Consider the following 25,685-nt stretch of genomic DNA (forward strand, 5'->3'; position numbering starts at 1 on the left):
GATGTAAAGGTATTTATCTACAAATAAAAGAGGAGGATAAACCTTACACATAAGGGTAAAACGTATAATTGTATATACGGCTTATATTTATTTTACAATTTTATTAATTACTGTTTTATTATTTTATATTTCTCTTTTTTTTTTTGGATATTTATTAATAAATTCAAGCTTAAAAGTTGAACAACCTTGTGTCAACTTTTTTTATATTACACATTCATGGGTATATGCTAATACATTATCCTTATCCATATTGTACATGTATATATGGTTTATACATTTTTCATACACATTTTTTATGACCATTCAGGTAGTTTACTCTCCTATTTTTAATATTCGTGCTAAAAAGTATGAATAGTCATGTAAATATTATAAAAACTAGCCATAATTTTTTTATTTTTCCATTTATTTTTTCATTTTTTTCACACACCGAATATTCGCTTTGAAAAAGATTAAATTTATAAAATATACATGTATGTGCATGTATTTTATAAGGTTTTTGAGTGTATGTATGTATATATATATCTGTACAATATATGTATTGTGCATGCACAAAATTCTGTACGTTATTTGCACACATATTTAAAAGAGACGAGTTAAACAATACCAACATTTTATAGGGGTATACGTGAAGTTGCAAATACGTATGTGAATTTACTAATGCATTTTGTTTAGTGTAAAATGGCCAAACTAAACTTATGCAAAAGTGCTGGGAATTCATATAATATGACTAATGAAAATTCAATCGAAGAGCAATATGAAGGGAATAATATTATAGACAACGATTTAAAATTTTCAATAAAAAATAAATATGCAAGTAAAAGAACAATGAGTAATCGAGCAAGTGCACCAAGTGATAGTAGTTATATTAGTGGTGCTGAAAAAATAAGGAATGGAAGAAAATTGACAAATTTAATTAATACAAATAATTTAGGAAATGTTAATATAAGGGATGAAATACATAATTCAAGGGAAAATAGACTAGACTATGAAGAAATAGATATTATAAGCAAAAGTTTAAATCATCATTTAAGTAGAGGGATAGGAGATGAATCAGTAAAAGCTTTAATAACTCAAGTTAGTTATAGTCACTTATTTACTTTGTTAAAAAACATATTAACGTATTTGCCATTTTCTATAAATGATTATTTAATAGGAACATTAGAATTAAAAGAAATTATAGATAGTAAATATAATACATGTTTTCAATTATATGAAAAAGATGAATTGATGGAATATATATATGAAAATGAAGCTATAAATTTAGTAGACAACAAAGTATATAATTTATTTAATAAATATAAACTAATGAAGAATAAAAAAGGGCCCATAGATCATTTACATGTAATAAATTTTAAAGAAAATGGAGCAAACCCAAGTATAGAAGAATTATTAATTGAAAAATCCAAAATTTTTATTTATAAGATGAATTCATTTGTAATTGGACGAAATCAAAATTTATCTTATATATATGAAATATGTCATGGATTAAGATATAAAACAGATACATTTTTATTATCTGTCTTTATATTTGATTGTTATATTCATAAAATAAATGAAATAACTAAAGAAAACCATTACAAAAAAATAAAACTATTGGTTATTATTTGTTCTATTTTATTAGCTTTAATTAAAACTCAGGTTTTTAATGGAAATAGTAGTAATATGTATTTAAATGATATCCTTTATTTTGTTAATAAATTAAAACGTGATAAAGTTAATTATACATGTATAGAAATATCAAATAAACAAATGGAGATTTTAAAATTTTTACCATCAAATTATAATAACTATTGTTCATATTCAGATTTAACTTATGTTTATTTTATTAATTTAAAAAGTTGTTCAAAGAAATATCCAGCAATAAAAATATATTATATATTTTTAGAGCATTTTGGATTTTTATATTATATTTATGATGTAATTTATGCATATTCTATGTATATAACATCAGTAGGATCATATCAACTTATCCCTCCAAGTAGGATTGTATCGACAATTATTTTATATTTTTCTAATGCTTTTTACAACAGAATGAGTAATAGTTTACTGTTTCAAGAAAAATTTTGCGAAGAAATATTTCATTTGCCTTTTGCAAATGATTTATTTATGTGGTCCTATCTTTTTTTGGATAATTTTATTTATTTTTTTGAGAATTGTGCTTTTCCTAATAAGCATTATTCTTCCATATATTCAATTTTTTACGAGACGGGGCGCATACTCAACATTCGTACTGTTTTCTAACACAGTGCTATAGGAATAGCCATGTTTGCAGTTTTTTTTTGCGCATCTAAATAAGCAATTTTTGTTTTCCATTTCCAGCAAATAAAATCCAAATTAATTATCAAACACATTCTTTACACAAACCCATATAATAAACTTATTCCCTCATGTTTTCGTATATAAAGCGAAAGCAGACGTAGGCATTTTTTTATTACACACATGCAATTGTGCATGTGTGTTTTGTATATTTTCTTCTTTCATTTTGTTTTTAATTTTTAAAAAAAATTTTAAAGTTAAAATATGCAATAGTAGCGATAGAAAATAAAAAAAAATGACAAAACATGTCAAGTTAAATATATGAAAATTAAAAAAAATACAAAGAGTTCACTACAATTTTAGTGAGCAGCCAAACTGTTGCATAAAATAAACACAATTTTGGTCTATAATAAGGTTCGAAAAATGGCAAAAAAAAAACTACTTTTTTTTATATGTTGGTCGATCAAACAAATCTTGTTTTTTATTATTATTTTTAGAATTAAACTTTGGATTATTCCATAAAGAATCTTTTTTTGAAGTATCATTGTCTAGTAAATGTGTATATTTTGTTTGACCTTGTTTTCCGAAATTTCCTCGTCGTAATTGTAAAACTTTTGGTAACTTTTCTTTATCAATTTTATCTTCATAAGTAGGTTCATTATAATCTCGTCTATATATTTCTTCTTTACCTTCTTCAAATAAATCTTGATAAAATCCTCCTTTATGATAATATTTTTGCATAAATAATATTTTTTTTTTTTTTTTATTATGATTGGCTTTATGTGGTAAATGTTTATTTTGTTCTATTATTTCTTTATCTGTCATATTTCTTCTTTCTTTAATTTCTTCTTTTAATATTTCATGTTTTTTTCTTTCTAATTCATCTCTTTTTAATCTTTCAAAATGTCGAGCTTTCCATAATTCATATTCTTTTTCATTTAATTCTTCATTTTTTTCATCATCTTCAAAATCTTCTTCAGATGAAAAAAAATTATTTTTTTTATTTTTTAGAATTTCTTCCATAATTTCTGCATTTAGTGTCTCTTTTATAACATTTTCTTTTTTTTCTATATTTATTAATTCTTTTTCTGAATTTATATTTTCCAATTTTTTTTTTTCTTTTTCTTCTTTTTCCAAATTTTCTAAAAGAGTTTTTCTACCCTTTTTAGAAACAAATTCATGTTTTACAACACTATCACTATTATCGTTTTCACTTTCTAAGTAGCTATCCTCACTTTCACTTTCACTTTCACTTTCATTATCATTCTCATTTTTGTTTTCTTCCTCTATATTTTCTTCATCTATATTTTCTTCATCTATATTTTCTTCATCTATATTTTCTTCCTCTGTGTTGTCTTCTTTTTTTTTTTCTTCTTTTTTTTCTTCCTCAACATGGCTAAGAACTGTAACTTCTCGCATTCTTCGCTCAACCCTCTGTTGCACATCAGTTTTTATATCTATGAAATGAAAAAAAAAGGAAAATAAATAAGAAATAAGTTTAAGATTTTATATATGTAATAGAAAATAACTTGTAAAATATGTACAATAACTTTTTACTTTTTTCTACTTTTTTTTTTTTTTTTTACTTTTTAATCTTTCATATCTCCTTTTGGTTTCATCATTACGTACATGCACCCCTGTGGGAATTTCAACATATTGAGGATCTTTTCTTTTATTATTTTTTAAATTATTTGTAAATAATTGATTTCTATTTTCTTCATTGTCTTCTTCATCATCGATTTGATCTTCTTCTTCAGAGTCTTTAGCATAGTGGGGTTTCTAAAAATAGCAAAAATAACAAAAATTGTTTGAGCATTTCTATAAAATATATATAAGTTTGATGTATACACATGCTTAAAATGGATGCTTAAGAACTTACCTTTCCAGGGAAGTATCGCTTTACTGTAATGTTTTCTCGTTTTTCTTTTTCATCATTTTCGTTTATTTCATTTTGTTCTTGATTTTCACCAACAAAATAGCTTAGCAGTTCATTTATTGTGCTCATTATAATATTTATACTTTTTTCATTTTGTTATTTTAAAAAAAAAAATAAATTACTCTTTTACATAAAACATACAATGTTTACCATGTCAGTTAAGTAAACTTGAAATGGCGCAAATAATATTATATAAGTTTTTTTTTTTTTTTTTATACTTTTTTTTTTTCTACATCCTCTTAAATATTCATAAATATATATAAGTATGATTTATATCCTTTTTAAAATATTCAAAATATATAAATAAACGATATGCTTAAAATTGTAAAAAAAAAAAAAACTAGGATTTAAAAATAGATATATACATTTTCATATTATACATAATTATATACGCAAATGTTATATATTCAAATACAAAAAAAAAATGAAAACAATAATAATGAACAGCATGCTGAACAGTAGGTGTTGAATAAAATGCACAAAAAAATGTTTTATTTAATTATATGGATGTTTATAAAAATGTATTGTGGAAAATAAAAAGCGGAATAAGGAAATATATTCATATATATAATATCTACATTATTAAAATTATGTTTTTTGTAATTTTATGATAGAAAAGTAAAACAACTTTCTAATTAACAAACATAGAAAATAAGTAAATGTGCAAACAACTTACAACCGATTTGCAAAAGCAAATTATATAATTAGTGAAATTGATATTTGTCCATAAATAAAAATAATCGCATATTATTAATGGGTGTAAATTTATAACTGAAAAAAAAAAAAAAAAAAAAAAAAAACTATTGCTCACATATTGTGTTATACCTTTTTGTATATCTTTCGCTAATATGACTGTTTTAAAAAACTAAAAATAAAATCTCTAAGATTAAAATAAAACATATTTAAATATATAATTGATGAAAAAGAAAAGAAAACTTTTTTTGTGGTTTCAAATATTATAATAGTAGGTTTTATATTTTCTTGATGTAAAGAATAAGATTTAGTAATTTTTTTAAGACGTTGATCATAGTTGTAAATAAAATAAAAAATATAATATAAGAAATAAATAATTCTTATTTTATTTTTCTTTATTTTATGAATTAATTTTTTTTCATTTTTTATTTTTTTTTTAAATAAGACATCAAAATAGTAGCCTAAAAAATTCTGATTATTTTTTTTAATTATATTTTTTATATTATGCATTAAACTTTTGTCCTTTTCAAAAATTAAATTAAAATATTTGCAAACAATCTCGATCTTAATTATATTTTTCTTTTTTATAATTATTCTATTTTCATTATTTAAATTTATTATATATTCATCACAAAATATAAGTAGCAATTTTTCTTCTGTGTCATTAAGGTAATTCTCGATAAATAGTCTTTTTCTATCAAAAATAAAAGATATATCAAAAAAAACATCGAAACAGTTGTAACTAAAAAGGTATTCCAGCCATGCTAATACATGTACATATATACTATGTGTGTGTATTCCTCTTCATTTTTTTTTTTATTTTGAGCTTACATTAATGGATAATCCAAGAAATTGCATATTCTGAACGGGCTACTATCGTATTTGATTTGCCTTTTTTTGTAAATTGTAGTATATGTTGTAAATTTTCGTACTTCTATTTCATTTATCTTTCTCTGAATATGTAAACATAAATAAGAAAAAAAAAGTATAAAAAATAATGAAATGAAAATCTAGTGCCATATTAATATATCATGTTTATGATAGTTCATATATATTCATTAATTATATTTAGAATATTATATTTTTTTTTTTTTTTGAAATACCTCATCTGAAGGATTATGTTTGATGTCTTGAGATAAATTTTGGGCTTTTTCACAAAAATAATCTAAAATAATTTTTTTTTTTTTTTTTAAATCATTTTCATTATTATCATAAAGGTAATAATTGATACTAGACATTATATCTTTTCCTATATTTTTAATTGCACTATTAAAAATGTTAAAATTATTTGAAGTTTCTTTTTTTTGTGTTTTTATTATAACTTGTTTTGAATTTGAAATGATGTTATTTTTTTGATCAGATTTATACATTTCTTTAAAATTATAATCGATATTATTATAGTTTGTTTGATTATCATCAAAAATAAATACTTTTTTATCATTGTTAAAATAAAATAATTTATTATTAATTTTATTTATTTTTGATTTTTTTTTTCTATATATACAATAATTTGAATCACTTAAAACAATCATATTTTCAAAGTTTGTGAAAATATGATCATTGTTATTATAAATATTTTCTTTTTCATTTTCTGCACTTTTATTTCGTTTTCTTTTTAATGACATGTTTATTCTACTATAATTTTTCCCTAAATTATTTTGATTTATATTCATACTAGTTAACGTTTCGTTTGTTTGTCTGAGTTTTTTAACTAAAGGTTTTACTTTTGAATCATTTTGAAATCCTATAGATCCTGAAAATATATTTATGTTTTCTAAATAGACATTACTTTTTTCATGAATTTCATTTGTTAAATATTTAAGACCTGATGTTATGTCTACGAAATTAAATATATTTTTTTTATCCATAAGTTCATTAAAAAGGTTAGAATAATTAAAAATGTATTTGTTTATTATATTCATTTTTGTCATATAAAAAAATAGATTTTTGTATAATTCTTTTATATAATAATCTAATATATAATTTATAAATTCTAATATATTTTTTTCTTTTATTTTTTTTAAATGTAATGAATTTATTTCAAAATTTGCATTTTTTATTTTATTTAAAAATGCTAGTTTAAAGTTGAAAAAAAAATTATTTGAATCATCATTTAGATCTATATTTCTAGTTTTAAATATTTTATTTTCATTTTTATATCGTTCTATATTATATATATTTTTGTTTGAAAATGAAAAGACAATATTTATATTACTTATTTTTAAATTATATATTTTTATTTTTATTTCTTTTCCTGTATCATTAATATTGTAAATAGCTTTATAACATGTGTTAAATTTTAAAGATTGTTTAGCATATTTATTTTGACATTTCAAAAGTTTGTAAATCCATCTTTCTTTGTTAGTATTACTATTTCTTGGATTAAAACAAAATGATAGTTTATTTTCTTTTGTGACACTTTTAATTTTTTCTTTTTTTTTTAAAAATTTTTTATAACAATAATTGAAATTTTCTATGCTTACTAATGATAAGTATATGTGTAATGGACAAAAAAATAATAATTCAAACTTTTGAATAAACAAAGAATTGAAACTCATTTTATATATTATATCAAACGTTATGAACTTATTTTCATTATTTTGTTTAATATCTTTTATATCGAGTTGTGCATTTTGGTTACCCTTTTCGTCTATTATATTATTTTGACAACTTTTAAATAAAATTTTTTTTACAACATTTGTTGAAAAATCGACTATAGACAAATTATCTATATTTAAATAAAATCGATTTTGAGAATCATTAGTATTAGTTTTGCTTTTTTTAAAATAAATATTTAAATTTGTTAAGCTCACTGTATATATGTGTGCATTTTTTTTTTTTTTAAATAAATATTTGCTGAATTTTTCTTCGTGATATATATCATTATTTTCATTATCATTTTCATTATCATTTTCTTTATCAGTGCTTGTATATTCTATACAGTTTACATGGTCATGTGGCATCGGCCTTTTATTACTATAATACAGTTTAGAAATATCAACATTTTTTATTAAAATTGATGAAAATATATTTATGTTTATATCGTTATTTAGTATTATATAACAATTCGAATTTTTTTTTCTTTCTTCATTTTTTTGATTTGAAAAAATTATTTTATTTTTTTTAACGTGTTCAGAAAATGTTACATCCTTATTAATATGATGAATAATACGAGGTAATTTTTTTTTCTTATTTCTATTTATATTTCTATTCTTTTTATTATTAAACTGTTTTATATCTTTATGATATTTTATATTTATACAATTTTTATTGTGTTTTGTGAAAGTTTCATAACAATAAATTGTACGCATAATTCGGTATTTTTCATGTTTCTTAACTTTGCTTAAATTTGTATTTTTTCTGTTTTTAAATCTACAAAATAAATTATCATTTTTATTTATCTCAAATATGTCTATAATTATTTCAAGCGATAAATCTCTATTCTTGTTAAAGGATCTCATAAATAATGTAATATATTTTTTATTATTTAAAATGTAATTGAAAAAATTGTTTTGGATTTTTTTAACATTATTTGAATTATTATAAATGTCTATATTGTTATTTTTTTTTTCTTTTTCTATATTGTAATGTTCTGCTTTAATCTGTTTATTTTTCATATTTTGCATAGACAATAAATTCAAATTTACTTTCCCTTTTATTTGTACAACATTGTCTAAATATTGTGAAAATTTTATTAAAATTTTTTTTTTTTTTTGAATAATACAAAATTCGAAAAATATAGATTTATTATTTTCAACAAATTTTACTATATTTATTTTTTTTTCCAATGATACTCTACAAATGTGAATATTGTTTGTTTGTTTAAATGGATATAAAAGTAAAAAAAAATTTTTTATATTTTTATTTTTTCGTAATGGAAAAAGTAAAATACTATTTTTTTTTAGATATCTAAAATTTTGTTTATTTTTTTTTAAATATTCATGTATTAAATGTTTATTATTTAATATATTATTTATATCATCTTTTGTTATTTTTTCAAATGTATTATTCTTGTCTATTTCATTATTATTTTTTTCTTTTTCACTATTATTTTCCTTTTCAGAGTTATTATATATCAATGAATGGTGTGTTCTGGCATTGTCTTTATCAAATTCATTGTTAAGGTAAGAAAAACTAACTGATTCGATTTCAGCAAATTTTATGATATCTTTATCTTTTTTCATTTCATTTTTTATAATATAAATAAGCTCAATATAATGCATAATATCTATTATTACTCCATAACCAGTATTATTATATAAGTATATTTTTTTAATTTGTTCATTTTTTTCTATATATTTATATATATTCATAATATTATTTTTTCCAGGTATTTTATATGTTATATTACTATTATTATTTATATATGTAATATATTTTTCGAGTTTTTTTTTGTTGGTTTTATGTTTATTTATTTTTATAAAAGTTGAATTATTAAATGGTTCAGTAAAATATTTACACGTTTCACCTTTATGAATTCTAAATTTTAAATTCAAAAAATTGTGAAAATTCTTAATTTGTTTATTTTGGCCAGAATTAGTTAATATTGGATTATTTTTTTTAAGAGAAAAAATATATGAACCTTCTTTTTCTATATTTATTGGACCACATACATCCAAATAATTATTATTTTTATCATTTCTATTCTTAATCTTAAAAAAAAAAAGTAAATTATTTTTATTTCCATTGTCTAATATTGTATTAATGACTTTAGTTGAACATCGTTCAATTTTATAGATTTCAAATTCGTTAAAAATCGAAAACATCCATATATCTACTTTTGATTCATTTTGTATAATGTATTTAGGATATATAGATAAAACATTATGATAATATTCACATCCCATATTTTGTTTCTTATTATTTTGAGTATTTAATAAATCTATTTTATAAAAAAACAAATATTTATTATTTTCAATTGTGTCTATAAGACAAATATCATTAAATTTCCTTTGAGTGATATTATTAATTTGATGTTTTTCGAAAATAACATTTTCAAAAGGTTCGTTAAAAACGCCCATAAAACATTTCATATTTTTTATGTTATATATACTTGGTATAGTTATATCTTTTGTATTATTTACAGAGCTGTTAAAAAAAAATATTTTTTTTTTATTTATTTCTATATAATGCTCTGAAAAGCTGTACAAACATATTAGAGTTTGACATGTAAATATAATAGAATTATTTTTTTTTATTACATTAATATAATATGCAGCATTGTTTGGAAACTCTTTTATTTTATCCACATTTTTATCGTTTTCTATCAAATTTTTTGAAACACTTTTGTTTTGTTTTTCGCTGTTTACGACTTTTAACTTATTTCCTACCAAAATATTATGGTTATCATTTAAGTTTATATTTTTGAAATATATTTCTTTAGTTTTATATTTATTTATTACACATTTAGTTCCTTGAACATTATAACAAATTTGTAGAGGAAGCAGATTCTTTAAAGTTATAATTTTATCTATATATATATACAAATTTTTGTAATTTTGAATTAAAATAATATTTAAGACAAGATTTTCATTATTTTCATTTATTTTTATATTGTCATTTTCACCATAATTATTTGATATAATTTTTATGTATTTTCTTTGAATATTTTTGTACAAATTTTGAATAGAAATACCTTTTTTATTTTTGTTTTTTTCAGATTGATTATATATATTTGTGTTATCAAATTGTAGATATTCAACATTTTTAAAGTGCAATATTTTTTTAAAGATACGAAGTGCATTACTATTTTTAACATTACCATTCGGATCTACACCAAACATGCATTCTTTCTTAATTTTGTTAATATTAATATTTGAATAAAAGTTATACCCATTTGATTCATTACCTTGTAATACTTCCTTTGAAAAAGAATAAGACATATATAATTTTTTTTTGTAAAAAATAAATAAAAAAAATGAATCATTTTCAAGATCATAGGAACTTATATATGTTTTTTTTTTAGCATATAAAAAATATTTATAATATTTATAACATTTGTGTAAAAATATAATGTCTAAATTTGTATTATTGTGTATACATACATTTGAAATTAAATTATAAAATCCACAATCATTATATAATAATATATTGTTATTCTTTACGTATTTTTTGCATTCTGGTAAAAATAAAATATATTCTCCACATTTTAAATGAAATATTTCTGTTTTATTTTTTTTTTCTTTATTTTTTAAAATCTCTTTATTTTGATAGGAAAATACCTTTTCTTGGATTTTATTTATTATTACTGATTTATCGTTATAAAAATCTAGAATGTTGTTTTTTTTATATCCTAAATTTTCAGTTTCCATATCATTATATCTTTTTTTAATATTATTAAATATCTCATTATTTTTACACCAATTATTTATGATTTCTTCATAAAGATACATAATTTTTCTGAAAATATTTTTACTTAAAAATATATTGATAGGTTTATTTTTAAAAACAAAAAAAAAATTATTTTCATCTTTTGACTTTACCCAAACAAAGTGTATTTGCACATTTTTTACAAAATTTTCAGATATGTTATTTTTAAAAAAATTAAAATCATAAATACAATTTAAATCATGTCTTTTTATTATTACCTCATTTTTATTATATGAAGAAATATATTTACAATTTCCTTTTATATTTATTTGGGCAATTTTTATTTTCTTAAATTCTCTATATCTATAATAATGCATTGTTTCAAACAACTCGATATTCAAATTATTTATTACTATATTAAAAAGCATTGTTAAATATGTTTTTTCTTTTTTTCTTTTTTTTAATTTATAGACATAACTATTTTTTATTATATTTTTTTCACATTGTTTATACAGAATTAAATTTATTTCTTCATAATAATTCAAACAATAATTTAGTTCATATATTTTTTTTAATATATATATTATATCTTTTAATCTTATTTTTATTTTGAAATGTTTTATATTCACATTTATATATTTCGGTGATGAAAACATTTTTTCATTTTTTATATCATTATAAGTTATATTTTCATTCTCGTGTTTATTTTGGCAACCATTATTTAATTCACAAAATTCCACATTTATATTCTTATCATATAAAACAGCTCCATTCAGGTTTTCAAACAGGTTTTCATTTCCATTTTCATTTTCGTTTTCCATTTTGATCATTTCTTCTATGACATAATTTGTACTATCAATTGGAAATAAACTATTATAATTTTTAAATACATTTCTAAGGCTATCTATATTTGTCTGTTTTTTTTGAGATATATCCATGCTTATTTTTATATCAAATAAATCATTTCCATTAACATGACTCGATCCTATATTTTTATTCATTACATCATTCAGGAAAATATTATTAAAATAAAACTTATTATATTTTGTTACTTTAATATTGTTATTAAAATAAATTACCTTTTCTTTTTTTACGTACATATCTATATTAATATTTTTGCTTATACAATAAAAATTTGAATTATTTAATAAATACAAATTATTTTTTTTATTTATTTTCCATTTGAAAAATATTGTTTCTTCTAATTCATCACTTATGTAGTTGTTTGGATAAAAAGACGAACGCAAAAAATTCAATTGTTTTGAAGGGCAAGACAATTTTGTTTTTTTTTCGGAGCGAGATAATTGGGATATATTTTCTGAACAAGTCAGGTCGTTTTTCATAATTTTGTCAAAAAAATAATTGTTGAAAATAATATGTTTTTTTTTTTTAAAAAATTCAAAAAATAAACTTTTTCTCAAATTGAACAATAGAAGAAAATTTACACACCCTTTGTAAATGATACAAAATTGGTTTGATTTTTCAATTTTAGCTGATTGTTCGACATTATACTCATTTTTATATTTCAGTAAATGTTCATATAATAATAAATTTACAAATAAATGAGCATGTTCAGCATATAAATTAATTTTGTATATATTATTAGTATGTACTAAATAATCATAGGAGCTAAAATCATTGGGTGTTAAAAACTTCACCATGTTTTCGTAGAAATAAATAAGATAATTGTTAGGTCTTTTTATTTTTTCTGTTTTTTTTAAAATATTTATTTTTTTTTTTACAAGGTAATCTGTGTTATCTTCTTCAATAAAAGTATCGTCAGAACTATCTTGTGTATTTCTATATGTGGCCCATGTTATTATTTTTTTATTTTTCATGGAATTAGAATAATATTCTTTTTGAAGGTACTTCTCAAATGTATATATAAACAAATTTTTTTCATCAACAAAATATAAATTATAAAAATTAAATAACTGAAATATATCAGTTATTATATAAATTTTTTTCATTTTAATAAATATATGATTTTCTACATTACACCCAATAATGTCACTTTTATATCTATAATAAAAAATTTCAACAATTTTATTTTTTTTTGTAATTAGTAAATTATTATATTTATTAATTTTTGTGTTAATAAATGAGCTAAATGTACTGACATTTTCTTCATTTTTTATATCTTTCATATTTAACAAATATTTTAAATAACTTTTTTTATTTTTTATTTTTTTATAATAAACAATTACATCATATGGGTATTTGTAAGTATAGTTTAAAATAAGAGGTGTAACTGATTTTATATTTGTTATCATTTTATTGTTGTCATTTACATATCTAAAAATATTTATCAAGCAATATTTAATAAAAATGTAACTTATTCTGCTATTAAATTTATCACTTTCTAAAAATATATGTATATCTATCAAATGTATAACGATTTTAAGATTTTTTTTTAATTTGTCTTTTTTTTCACTTTTCCATTTTTCAATATTTTTGCAATTTTTTTTATTATATATCATTCCATTTCTTTTATATTTATTTTCAATATATCTTGGATCCTTTATGTATTGTCTTTTCTCAAAATATTCCACATTGTTGTTAAGAAAATTTTCAACCATTACATTTTGAAAAAGTGTGTAACTTTTAGGGGATATATATGCATTCCCAGTAGCATATATAAACATAGCAAAGCTATTTGATTTGTAAATAACATTTCTATAATAAATTAATAATATATTTATATTTTTCAAAATAGGATTTCTACTGTGATGTGAAAAGCATATATTATTTAAAAAATAAATGAATATTTTGTCGTAAAGCCGAATTGTTTTATTATATATATCTGTATTATTATTTTTTTCTTTTTTTTTTAAAACGAATTTATTCTTTATATGTACACTATTTTGCACAATAATAACATTTCTATTGTTATGAATTGAGGGAGCAAATAAAGTGACATCATTAAATGTGAGATTGTATTTATTTAGGCTTATTCCATTTTGTGTTTTCATATTTTTTTGTCTTATTTTATAATTTTTAAAATCATTAATTTGCTTTTCATCTGTAGAAACGGTGTAATTAACCATATGGTTATTATCATTATCAGCATTGTCAACATCGCATTGCAAATTTTGTTGTTTTAACATCATACTATTTCTAAGGGAAAAGATATCCTTTGCTTCATTTTCGTTAAAATTGTACAATTGGCTATAATTATTTTTTTTAAAATTTACAACTTTGATTTCACAACTATGCTTTGATGAAAATAAATTCAAAAAATCGTTAAGAAAATATTTATTTAAAAAAGTAAAAAAATCATTTGTCTTATATAATAAATATATTTTATTACCATATATTTTTGTATTAGTATTAAACACATTTGCACTTTTTCTATGTTTATAAAAAATATCACGTTTTTCACCCTTTTTAGCATAACTATAAAATTTGGTGAAAAAATCAAAATTTTTTATTTCTGATGTTATTGTAAAATACCCTTTGTTTTCTTCATCATTTATTATATGATCCAAATTTCGATGTGAAAATATTTTACATAATTGCTTGGTAGAAAAGAACGAAAATTCCTTACCTTGTTCATGTCTTTTTTTTATGTTTTTCATAAAACTTAGTACATTATATATTTTATTAAAACTTGTATACTTATTTAATTGCAACTTATAAAAATCAATGTACAATTTTAAAAAATTATTTTTTCTCACATTATTTTTACATAATAAATCAAAATAATAAATACAAACATTTGTATCCAAATTTATTATGTATTGATTTTTTTGGAAATTACTATTTTTTAAACTTCTTAATTCAGTCATACACAAATCGTCAAAAAATGATATAAAATGTATTTTGCTTTTAATTTTTATTTGTATTAAATATTTTAGTGATTTATAATTATTATATTTAGACTTTATTTTATTTAAAAAATTATTTTTATATATTTCATAACTATTACAATATTTTTTTATGTTTCTATATATTGTATGTTTATAATTGTAACTACTATCTAGTGTGTAATTATTTTCTGAATTATTTTTAATTTCTTCTGTATCACCAATATGATTAATTGTATATTTTAACTTTTTTAATAATACATTATAAATGTTATTTTTCCTTTTTTTTCTTATCAATCTAATTTTTTTTATAGATTCTTTCATTCTCAAATTAATAGAATCCTGCAAATATATTATTCTTCGAGTTGCTAAGTATATTTGATATATAATACAATTTATAAAAAGTATTTTGGCTTTATTAAATATATTTACATAAATATTTTTGTTAACAATTTTTATTAACAAGTCATAATTATTTTCCATTTTACCTTGACAGTTCATGTAAAAAAAGCTTTTGTCTTTTTTTTTTCTTGCTCTCTCCTTTTTAAATTCTAATACGTTTTTTAACAAATTTTTGTAATAATTAAATCGTATATTCACATTACCAAGAAAAAAATAGTTGTAATATTTAAAGAAAAATCTTCGTATTTCCTCTTTTTCTGATTCTATTTTTAATATATATTTTAAATTGAATGATATTTTAATAGGTTTTAATTTTTTTTTTGGGCACATTTCATTTTTCACTGTAATTAGTTTATTATTTATAACACTGTTACATGTGTGGATAACTCGTTTTGTTCCTACATTTGTGCCAATAGTATTTGCTTTAAAATCTTCAGATATGCAAAATAAGTTTATATTACAATTATTTGCTATAACATTTACAAAAAATGGAAAGTTTCTTTTATTTTCTGTTACTCGCTTTATTTTTTTTCTCATAGGATTCCTTAGTAAGTGTGTGTATTTCTTCATGTGGGTGCAATAAATGGAGTATATATAATAAAAAAAATTAACATGTTCAGGTAATAAATACCATGTAGAAGTATGTAGATATATTGTAACAATTCCATATTCATTTTCTTTGTTTTTTATTTTTAAAACAATATTTATATTATCATTTAAATTATATTCATATAAAATATTATTTTCTAAATAAGCACTTTTAACAATAATATCTTTCACTAAAAAATCGAAACTATCTATTGCATTCTGTTCATAATTATATTGTTCAGAAGAAAAAAAACAACATTGATTATTATCTTCATCATTATTATAATTTTGTTTTATAACATTCTCGTTAATTTCGTCGATATTTATCGGTGTATAGTTTTTCTTAATACCTTTAATATTACATATTTCTTTAATTTTTATTTTTATTATTTCTTCTCTAAAATTTATGACAGTATTATTGTAATATCTCAATTCTTCTTCTCTATTTGTTAAAATCACATTACTATATAGTATATCAAGTTTATCGATATTTTTATTTATATAAAGAAAAATATTTCGAATACAAATAAATGGTGTGTATTTTATAATATATGTTGATAAGGAAAATTTATTATTTTTTATTAGTTCACTTAAATATGTTCGTTGTAAAAAGCGCTTTTGAATCAAATTATAAACATCTATACATTTTACAATTTCAAATATACAAATTATGTTGGTTAAAATTATATCACATTTATTATAGTTTTTTTTGAAAACATTTATTTTTTCTTCATTTTCTTTTTTCATGTTAAGAAATTTTCTATATTTATAATATACCAAATTGAAATTATTTATATTATATTTTAAATTACATTTATCAATTTCTTCATTTAATAATAAATTATTTTGAGGATTATTATTATATAAGGCCTCACACAAATTCATATATTTTTTTTCTTTATTTTTGTTTTTCAAATTTAATGAAATTAAATTTTTTTCAGTATAAATAAGAAAAGACATAAATGAAAGTTCAAAATCGGTACTATTATATTTTCTATTTGGATTATCTGATATAGTATTATTAGTCGATCTTTTGAAGATATCGCTAATTTGATAATTAGTATCATAATATTCATTTATTTTAATGTTTAAAAGGGTTGAATTAATTACAGCTTTTATTATATTATCTTTCAGGCTAATATTAGTAAATGCCTTGTTTATGTAAATTGTTAAATTTAAAAAAAAATCATATTTATTTTTATACTCCTTATAGTTTCCATTACTATCGTTTATTTTTTTTGTGAAATTGCTTTTCTTTGCAACATTTATTAAATCTTTTAAATAATAATCTATTTTTGTATTATGTGATAAAAACATAATTTCTTTAAACTCACATTCTTTTAAATTAATATATATGAGCGGAATTAATATTTGATTTTCCTGAAAATAGTAAAAAATGTTTTTTATAAAAAATAGTTTTTTTTTTATCCCTCCGTCCCTTTTTCCATTATTGCTTTCTTTAAGTATATTAAATTCTTTACAAAAAAGTAAATATTTATGAGAATCTGAATTTTCACAATTATTTCCTTTATCATCACTCTGATTTGTTTTTGTATTTATTGGGATTAATTCATTTTTTTGAACAAATATATTCTCTTTATGTGTATCACTGAATTTTTGTGAGTTGTTATATTCATATTCTTTTCCTATATTATTATTTGTAAAAATAGATATATCTCGAAATATAAAATAATATTTAGTCTTTCCTTTGGATATGGCTTTTATATTATCACAAATTTTACTATGTCTATGTTTATAATTATAAAATATTTTGACTTGAATTTTTTCTACATTTATGTAATAATTTTTTATAATTAATTTTAAAAGAAAAACAAAAATATAATAAAAAAAATTATAGACAATTCCCCATTTCTTCTTTTCCTCTGATATTAATTTTCGATAAATATTATAATATGAATTATATGTCTCATAATCTTCAAAGTCAAGTATTATATTTATAGACTTAATGTGTATATTATTTTTTTTTTTTTGTTTATTTGTATTCACATTATTTATAGCTACTTTATTTTTCCGAAAAAAATTAATTATTTTATTAATCAAATCAAACTCGATGTTTATATCTTTTATATCGATACTTTTTATTGGTATGTTGTAAAACACCAAACTCTGAAGAAATATCAGACTAATATATATTTTGTTTATAAATATTTTAGTCTGTCTAAGGATATTTAATAATACCTTATTCATCTTTAAATAATTTATTGGATATGTATATAATAAAACTGATGATATATATCCACTAGGGTTATGTATATAAATATATAGGCAAATGCATGTATGCTTATATATATTTATATAATAGCAACTAAACAAACGACTATTACAATAAAAAAATAACTAGGCATTTACATATACACACATACACAACTCAAATAGCGATTATATGCTCATCGAATTAAATATAACTAATGCTGTGTATTATAAAAAAATGAGGACAAATGTTACTTTTGGGATTTTCATTATTGTATATTTTATTTCATGAAAATAAAAAAAATATGTTTTGTAAAATTATTTGGCAAAAAGGGGAGCAATAAAAATCTGTAAGAAACGAAAAATAAAGCACTATATATGCATGCATATATAAATACTATAAAATCGGAAAGTATTGCTTAAAAATGGATAAGCAAAGATAATTTATCGTCATTTTTTGATAAGATTATTTCGATGCCCTCTATGAAATAGTATAGTAAATTATTAAGCTTGCAAAAAAATAATAAAAAAGAAAAAACGAAATACATTCTTTCATATTATACAAAATATTGCTTGGAAAAAAATATGCGTATACATAAATATGTATACAATAGTATATAAAATATGAACAAAACATAAAATAAAATGGAATACAAAAAAAATTATGAACATGACATAATTTTTTTGTTATTAGTTATGAATAATACATGAACACAACGTCATATTAGCTAGTAGATATAAATAAAATATAATGCAATATAAAATCGAGGTCAAAAAATAATAAACTGAAAAAAATTGAAAAAATAATAGACGAATCGATAAAAATGGGCTAATTAAAATGATACAAAAATTTCTATGAAACAAAAAATTGTTTTTTTTCGTTACCGTTATTTTTTAAAGTTGCTATAATATATATATTTACCCAAACATTATAAAATATGAACAAAAAATGAATATATTTTAAGATAAAAATGGATATATATTTTCAAAAAAAATATGTTTTTAATATATAAATAATTTTTTTATCAATACATTTTTAATATTAAAATTGAGAATTGCAGTTTCATTATAAAAAGGAACGCATTTATTTTTATTTGTTTTTAAGGGGAAAATTATATTTTCCCCCGCTTTTGTTTTTATTTTATTGTTATGACAATATAATGAAAAATTTTGAACAGGAACACATGTATCATTATGATTGGGGAACAGTTACAGTAATACGAAAGTGAATTAAATAAAATTATAAATATAAAAAAAATGCATATATATTGAAAGTGTATAATAAATGGATGTAATATATAGTAATGAATATATTGTGTATATAATTCTGTGAAATTGGTGTGCATACATTCATAAACTTGTTCATAATTCTTTACATGGATAAGTATGTATGTTTGTGTGTAAATTTATATTCGCATATTCACCAAGTTGCTTAGACTTAAATGATTCTTATTATATCCAATATGTGTTTATTTTAACTATATCTACAATTAATTTAAAAGCACACTTTTATATGAGCATGTATATATAATCATATAGGCAGCTTATTGGAATAAATATCCTAACCTTGTTCAGAATCACATAAAATGCATTGATGTAATTGATAGGAAAATTGATATCGATAACCAAACGATGAAATTAAAGAGAATAGTTCATCTTCAATATTCCATTCCTAAAATTTTTAGTAATAAATTTTTATATTTATCTTGTGCACTTTTTTAATAAATGATTATTGGGATTTTTTTCTCACACAAATTATACTATTACATATATATTTATTTTATACATTTTTTTGGAAATTTATATGAACGTTCATATTTTTTTCTGCATATAATTTTGATAGGAAATATATTTAATATCGATGGTCGAGGAATAGCTGTTGAAGACATAAAAGTTAATTTAAAAAAAAAAAAGTTAACAATAAAAACAGTCAATTATACTTTAGCCCCATTTGTTAATTCAGTCGAAAAATGTACATATTTTCAGAAAGACGGTTACGGTATGCTTAAAAAATATATGACTAATTTGTTTGTTTATTTTTTGTTTATTTTTCCACCTTTTTAATGGTTGCTTAATACAGATAATAACACTTTTTATAAGCAAAGCACCCAAATAAATATAACCGGATTAGGCTATATGAAAAACCTTATAGAAAATGTAAAGCATGCAATTGGAACTATGTATATATGTATATACATTATTGTCATTCGGCAAGTTTACTTCACAAACTAAATAATATATTTTGTGCCGAATATAACATAGAATTATATGGTATTTATTTTTTTATGCTTAGACTATATTAAATGTCATAAAGGAAAAAAGCAAACAAGGAATCGAAATAATGGATGAAGTTATTAAAAGAACTATGAATGAAAATATTAAAATGAATCAAAACAACATATATGGTAATACTTTAAATAAAATTCAAAATGAAAAACTGTAAATAAATAGATGGTTTATTTATTATCCCCTTTGATGGATCCACAAAAAATGAGAAGAAAAGTGAAAAGAAGAAAAAACGTATCGAAGAAAAATTTGTTTTATCTATTTTATTAATTTTTATAATAATTGATAATCTAAATTAATGTTTTTTTTCTATAAATAATTATAATGAAATAAAATATATGCACACTTTTTTAAAATAGCAAGTGTCGTTATATATTTATTTATATTAATATTCATCTCGTGACATATCAAAGCATTACATTTATCATGATTTATTTTATTATTGTTATTGTATGATGTACCTCTCACCTTTTTCTGGATACTTGTATTTACATATATGTATCCACCATCATATATATTTTGTTATTGTTTTTACAAACTCAAAGCATTTTTCTTTTTATAATTTTTTATGTAAAATAATAATAAATATTTAGACACTATGTAGTGATATTTAAGTATCCCAAGATAAGACACTACAAAGGATTATTTACGAAATTTACAAAATTTGAAATAAAATATTATATTAAATTTAAAGCCAGATTATAAAAAGTTTTATCTATGATAAATGTATATTTTAGTATCCCCATGGATATATACGAAAAAAAAAAATCATAAATAATTCATTTTTTTATGAAATTCTTTTAAATGTATCAAATCAGTTACAAATTTTTTTAAATAATTTTGAGAATCTTTTACTGGGTCCTGATTTGTTATAATATGTTTATAGTGATTTTTGATATCATCATATATTTCATGAAAATTCTGTTTTTCTTTGTGAAAATTTTCATTATTAGTATATTCTAAGTTTTTTATATCATTTAAATGTGTTTTTACAAATGTTGGAAAACAATCATATATATCTGGATTGTTAAATCTTTGATCGATGAAAAAAAAAGATGAAAAATCGTTGATATGTCTCAAACTTCGTCCTATACACTGATTGACTATTTTCATGGCATATTTTAATTCGTATGTTTTGCACATTTGGTTTATTTGCCAATCTGGTAAAAAAAAACAAAATGGTGAACAAACAAAATGGTGAATACGATAAATATGTATTATAATGGCGTAATTACGTTTACCATTCATTTAATACCTGACAAAATTCGGATGGAATTTGAAATCTCATATGTATTAGGATCGTTTTTTTTTGATGTATCCCTTGAATATTCTTTATAATAATTTAGGACTAATTTATTTTTGTTGACAATAGGGGTTGTAGTGTTATTTTTTTCATGTTTAAAGAAAGGAATACCAATAATTAAAATATTTCGACAAAAATCGTCATAAAAATTTATTCCTTCACTTAGTTTTGCATTCATAACACAAAATAATATACATCCATTTTTAATTCTCATTTGATGATCTTGTTTTTTTATATTAACAATATTGATCATATAATTTTTTAAGACATTATTATCATTTTTTTTTTCGAAAAATAAATTTTTTTTTTCTTTCATTTTTTCTAAAACATATTTTCCTTCATTATACAAAAAATTCATAAATTCATTTAAAAAAGTATAAGATGAAAAAAAGACAATATTTCCATAATTTACATATAATGTTAATATATATATTTGTAATGCTATATTTAAAAGATGTGATTTATCAAATCTGCTTTTATATGTATTGTCAATACTATTAAATGTTAATATATTAGTAGGCATTATTCTTACAAAGATATTTGATTTTTTAAATATATAATCTGAAAAATATAATTTTATTTTATTTTTTTTTTCATTTAAAAATAATAATAAGAATTCTTCTATTGGTTGTAATGTCCCTCCAATCAATATAATATTGTTACAATTTTTTGTTATATTTTGAAAATTATTACATGAACTAACACTTATAATTTCTATTTTTTCTTTTAATATTATATCCTTATTATTTTCTAAAATATATTTGAGATACTCTGATAAATCAGTAAAATGGTGATCGTTGTTATGATTTTGTGTTTTTATTTCATCTTTGTTATTTATATTATTTTCTTGTATTTTCCTTTTTTTTTCTGCTTCTACATTATTATTTGTACTATATCCAGGTCGTTTGTTTGGATAAATAGAATTAGAAGTTTCTGTGTTATTATTATTGTTTGTATTTTTTATTTCATTTAATGTTTCAATTTTGTTATTATATCGATTATCATTTTCCAAATCGGAATTATTATATATTCCATTATCATCATTTTTATTTATATATATATAATCATATTTGTTCGATCGAATTAACTTATTTGTAAATTCACACAATAAATAAATAGAAGATGTGTTTACATGTGTTGATATAATAGATGATATTTCTTTATTATTTTTTTTAAAATATTCATTTATGTTAATTTCTGCAAAAATTTTTAATTTTCTACAAAAAAGTGAATTGTTTAAAAAGGCCGAGATATTATTTAAATTTAATGCATCTAATTTTGAAACAAGCATGAATCTAGTTATATTCGAAACGGATTCATTTATAGATGTAAAATATTTTAATAATAAATCACAATAAATAATAATTTGTTTAATCATAACAACATTATTATTATTTAAAGTATTTTCATATTTTTGAATATATTTTTTTAAGGTTAATTTTGTAAAAATAATTTGACTTTTACTAATTCCTATCGAATTTGCATTATTTATATTTTCTATAATATTTTGAGATTCGTCAAAAATTATGATGTTATTTTTTATATTTATTTTTAAATTATTTCTAATTTGTTCATTTAATATACAAATATAAGGCAACAAAATTATATCTGCATTTTTTATATTTTCTTTACACATATAATACGGGCATATTTCAATTTTATCATGTCTACATATTTCTTTAATTTGATTCATATCTATATTTTTTGTATTTATTAATTTTTTAATTAAAATGTAATTATTTATTTCATCAGTTTCTTCTTTACTACTGTTACTATCACTAGATGATTCATAAAAAATTTTTTTTTTTTTTTTTTTTTTTTCTAAAATAATTTCAGTAAACCCTTCTTTATATTTGCATTTGCTACTTCGGCATGCCTCGTTTAGTTCGTTTATATTTGGGCATTTTTTCATAATTTTCTAAAAAAAAAAATAACAATAATATAAATAAATAATAAACCTTTTTAATATGTTTTATTTTAAATAATATTAAATTGGTATTATAAATTCTACTAATATATTTTCATTTTTTTTTTTACCTCATTAATACATAGATGTTTTCTACTTCCAATAATAATCATATTTATCGGTAAATTTTCTTTGCTTAATTTTTTTTCGATCTTTTTTAATTCTGAAAAATACTGATTTAATTGTGATTGCGTTCGGCTGCATATGAAAATCTGAGAGAAAAAAAAGAATAAATATGGCTATAAATATGGCTAGTAACTACACATGTGTACATTGCCTAATTTGGCCATATTTGTGAAATAAATCCAATTTTATTATTCCCATTTATATGTACACATTTTACTATCCAATTTTTTGTACCTGTTTTTTGGGAGTTTCATCAAGAAAAAAATCGTTTTCCATATCATCATCTAATTAATAAAATTCAGAAAAAAGATAAGAACACATGTATGCATCTATATAGTTACATGTATAAATACACACTTGTTAATATTTATAAAAAGTATGAAAATAGTTGTCTTTTTGTACCGTTCCATGTGAACAATATATCATCATTATCTTTCCCTTTTTGTAATGATAAGTCGTTTTTTTTTTGTTTTTTTTGTAACAAAACATTTTCATTAAACTGTATTTTATTATTAGTAAAGGTGAAATATTTATTTAAAATTTTTAAATTATTTTCATTTTTTGTTTTTTCCATGTTTATATTGTTTTGATATTTTTGTATAATATTGTTTATAATATTTTCTCGTACCCACTCCGGTTCTGAAAAAGATAAATCACCATATAGAAATAATGATAGTTTTAAGTAAAATTTTGAGAATAAACATAATAATAAAAATTAATTTAATAATATACCTTCCCTTTTAAGCTCTACATTTTCTTTTATTAAAAATAGATCAAATCGATGTTTCAATAGACTGATAAATAAAAGATAAAATAATATTAATGTCAAAAATATATAGATACTAAACAATTCATAATAATTTTAAAGAATTTGAAATAGTAATTTTTTTTATAAAATAGGGGTAATCAAATATATTAATTTTTTTTCTTGGATTTTTTTTTACAAATAAATAATTGAAGCTAATAAGGTTAGTGATTTCCCTGACCCTGTTTTCATTTCACTAATAATGTGCTGCTCAGTATATATGCCTTTTTTAATATAATATAATTCTTCTGTTTTAATTTCAGAATTATCATTAAATGTATTTAATATGGTTTTATTCGTTCCCTTCAAATTTTTTAGCATATTTTCATTTTTTTTTATAATATCAAAAACTAGTTTTATTTTTTCATCAACTTTTATATTTGATCCTTTTAGAATTTCATACATTATTTTCATGAATTCTAATTGGGCCTGACCAATAAAATGAAAAAAAAATAAAAAGTTAAACACCTTAATTGATAGAAGACAAGTCGTTGTAAAAGCTTGTTAATTGGCTTATTTTCCAAATCGTCATTTTTCTAGTTTTTTTTTCAGTTTTTTTTCCAGTTTTTTTTCAGTTTTTTTTCCAGTTTTTTTTCAGTTTTTTTTCCAGTTTTTTTTCAGTTTTTTTTCCAGTTTTTTTTCAGTTTTTTTTTTTTTTTGATTTTCTCCTATCCTTACTTCGTACGGAGCAAAGGGAAATATCATTTTAATTTCATCTTCAAATGTGCTGATCATTTTCATTATATTGTAAAAAATGAAAGACAAGCAAATGGGAAAACTAAGTTATGATAAGTGCTTAGATGGAAATATTGTTTTTCGACTGTTCTTATTTAGCTTATATTATCCTTTTGTTTTTTTGTTTTGCTTGCTTTGATGTATTCATTCGCTAATCAGTTCAATACCAAGCATGGCGTAAATACACTAGTGCAAGGGATAATGGAATGGAGTTATATATTTGTTTTGTTAAATGGGAAAATAAATTTTTTTTTTTAATAATA

General features: G+C 20.0%; 5 protein-coding genes across 5 annotated transcripts; 2 read left to right on the forward strand and 3 right to left on the reverse strand.

Annotated features, from left to right (window-relative positions):
* Positions 1-678: 678 nt before the first annotated feature.
* On the forward strand, positions 679-2,241 carry PBANKA_1339300 (conserved Plasmodium protein, unknown function; the record flags this gene model as incomplete). Its single annotated transcript, XM_034567009.1, has 1 exon — positions 679-2,241. The coding sequence occupies one exon, from the start codon at positions 679-681 to the stop codon at positions 2,239-2,241; it is 1,563 nt and encodes a 520-aa protein (XP_034423549.1).
* Positions 2,242-2,694: 453 nt separating this feature from the next.
* Positions 2,695-4,261, reverse strand: PBANKA_1339400 (micro-fibrillar-associated protein, putative; the record flags this gene model as incomplete). Its single annotated transcript, XM_034567010.1, has 3 exons — positions 2,695-3,713; positions 3,843-4,035; positions 4,136-4,261. The coding sequence occupies 3 exons, from the start codon at positions 4,259-4,261 to the stop codon at positions 2,695-2,697; spliced, it is 1,338 nt and encodes a 445-aa protein (XP_034423550.1).
* A 774-nt stretch (positions 4,262-5,035) lies between these two features.
* Positions 5,036-18,198, reverse strand: PBANKA_1339500 (conserved Plasmodium protein, unknown function; the record flags this gene model as incomplete). Its single annotated transcript, XM_034567011.1, has 3 exons — positions 5,036-5,579; positions 5,717-5,838; positions 5,989-18,198. The coding sequence occupies 3 exons, from the start codon at positions 18,196-18,198 to the stop codon at positions 5,036-5,038; spliced, it is 12,876 nt and encodes a 4,291-aa protein (XP_034423551.1).
* A 1,163-nt stretch (positions 18,199-19,361) lies between these two features.
* PBANKA_1339600 (PRELI domain-containing protein, putative) lies at positions 19,362-20,644 on the forward strand (the record flags this gene model as incomplete). Its single annotated transcript, XM_034567012.1, has 5 exons — positions 19,362-19,415; positions 19,741-19,885; positions 20,045-20,200; positions 20,282-20,358; positions 20,495-20,644. 5 exons carry the CDS (start codon positions 19,362-19,364, stop codon positions 20,642-20,644), a joined length of 582 nt encoding a protein of 193 aa, XP_034423552.1.
* A 611-nt stretch (positions 20,645-21,255) lies between these two features.
* PBANKA_1339700 (DEAD box helicase, putative) lies at positions 21,256-25,428 on the reverse strand (the record flags this gene model as incomplete). Its single annotated transcript, XM_034567013.1, has 8 exons — positions 21,256-21,647; positions 21,743-23,708; positions 23,828-23,968; positions 24,117-24,166; positions 24,285-24,521; positions 24,615-24,676; positions 24,827-25,116; positions 25,366-25,428. The coding sequence occupies 8 exons, from the start codon at positions 25,426-25,428 to the stop codon at positions 21,256-21,258; spliced, it is 3,201 nt and encodes a 1,066-aa protein (XP_034423553.1).
* Positions 25,429-25,685: the final 257 nt, after the last annotated feature.

Source organism: Plasmodium berghei (assembly GCF_900002375.2).
Source record: "Plasmodium berghei ANKA genome assembly, chromosome: 13".
NCBI classification, from domain to species: Eukaryota; Apicomplexa; class Aconoidasida; order Haemosporida; family Plasmodiidae; genus Plasmodium; species Plasmodium berghei.